The sequence below is a fragment of the Myotis brandtii genome, unplaced genomic scaffold, assembly GCF_000412655.1.
Source record: "Myotis brandtii unplaced genomic scaffold, ASM41265v1 scaffold658, whole genome shotgun sequence".
In the NCBI taxonomy this organism is placed as follows: Eukaryota; Metazoa; Chordata; class Mammalia; order Chiroptera; family Vespertilionidae; genus Myotis; species Myotis brandtii.
The window spans coordinates 1,537,416-1,539,089 of NW_005370558.1; the positions used below are offsets into that span (position 1 = coordinate 1,537,416).

The 1,674-nt window shown below is 60.0% G+C and overlaps 1 protein-coding gene across 1 annotated transcript in view; it reads left to right on the forward strand.

The window, feature by feature from the left end:
• COL27A1 (collagen, type XXVII, alpha 1) overlaps nt 1-1,674 on the forward strand; it is a 161,352-nt gene that overhangs the window by 134,476 nt on the left and 25,202 nt on the right. The window contains exons 39-40 of the mRNA XM_014528887.1: nt 759-812; nt 929-1,036. Coding sequence (XP_014384373.1) covers nt 759-812; nt 929-1,036 — 162 coding nt within the window. The remainder of the gene's footprint in view (nt 1-758; nt 813-928; nt 1,037-1,674) is intronic.

The following is a 1,674-nucleotide window of genomic DNA, read 5'->3' on the forward strand; positions in this document are numbered from 1 at the left end:
GAGTAGCATTTGGGATGCCTTAGGGGGAAGAGGCAGCGTGGCCTATTAAAGGGATCTCCTGGGTGCCCCAGTGGAAGAGTGGGGAGGGCAGCTGGCCTTCCTGGGACAGTGCCCTCCTGTGAGGAGCCCTTTGAGCCCTAGCTCCTGAGAGGGGGGACCTTGTTAGTGGGATGTGACCTCAGGGCTTAGCAGAAGTGACGCTCAGTATCTCAGAGAGGAGGGAGGGCCTACAACATGTCTCCTGCCTGCCTGGTGTCACCAGCTGGCACCTTGAGCCCTGGACAGTGAATCAAGGCCCCACCGTGGGTCAGCAGGGGCCCTGGGCAGGTGGCTTTACCTTTGGGCACTTTGGCTGCCACCTCTATGGGAGGGAGTCTGAATCGGGCCTCAGGTTTGGGGTCGCTAGGCATATGGAACAATTCATGGCACATGGAGAGAGCTCAGTGCAGGGAGCAGTTCACATTGGGACAGCCTGGACCCCTAACAGAAACCATGACAACAGCCGTTTATCCATCACCGACTATAGACCAGGCGCCTTGTCAGCACAACACTGTATCATCAGGTTGAATCCTCGGCTCTGTCCCCACTTTGCAGACAAATACGACAATCACAGGAAGTTAGGTCATGTGGACGTGGAGTGCAGAATCAGCTGGGAACCCACGCAGTCGGCCTCCAGAGTGAGTGCTGTGATGCTGCGTGGACCCGCCTAGTTGTCCCTCATTTCTCATCTTTTCCTCCTTTCCCTCCTTCTCCCTCAGGGTCCTGAAGGAAAACCAGGGAAGCAAGGCCAGAAGGGCCGGACCGGGGCCAAGGTAAGATCCCCCCATCTCCTCCTGCCATGACCCACCCGTGGCCCCCACCCTCTCCCCTCCTCTCCCCCTCCTCCCACCAGAGGCCTGGTGACGGCCTGTCTCTCCTCCCACTGCAGGGTGCCAAGGGCTACCAAGGACAGCTGGGTGAGATGGGAGCCCCTGGAGACCCCGGACCCCCTGGCACCCCAGGCCCTAAAGGGTCCCGGGGCAGCCTGGGACCAACGGTGAGAACACTGGGTGGGGTGGGTAGTGTCAGTCATGGGCAGAGGGGCCAAGGGCAGAAAGGGAGGTCTCCCCACTCCAGCTGTCGGCTGAACCCCTGTTGTCTCAGCCACTCCCTTTGCATCACGGGTCCCTTTGGGGGCTGCAGAAGCTGGAAGAGCGCACACAACAGTCTGACGGGTCCTGGCCTCCTGCAGACCTGGATGAATGAGCCCTGCTTCATCTTAATTTAATTAAACCAGGCTCTTGGGTGTGCTTTTCTTAAACAAGGAGGTTCCCCACTGGTAACAGGATCAGGCGAAGCTGCTGCGCTCTCTGGGTGGCTCTGATGCTGTCCCAGCCATCGCTGGCCCCGGGGGTGACCGCTGCAGCGGGAAGGAGACCCTAAGAGGAGCAAGGGGGGTGGCAGACGAGGGTGACCCACATCTCTGAGCTGCCAGTGTGTGGTCAGCAGCCGTGCTGGCCGGGGCACTTGCCCGTGTCCTGGTGGAAATGCTGCCACCAGGGCTGAGTTCACGCTGCCAACTTGACGTCATGGAATGTGCGGTCGGGGCAGACGCGCAGGGCGCACTGTTAGCTAGTGTTCCCACCACACAGACGCTAACCTCCGAGCTAGTGTTCCCACCACACAGACGCTAAC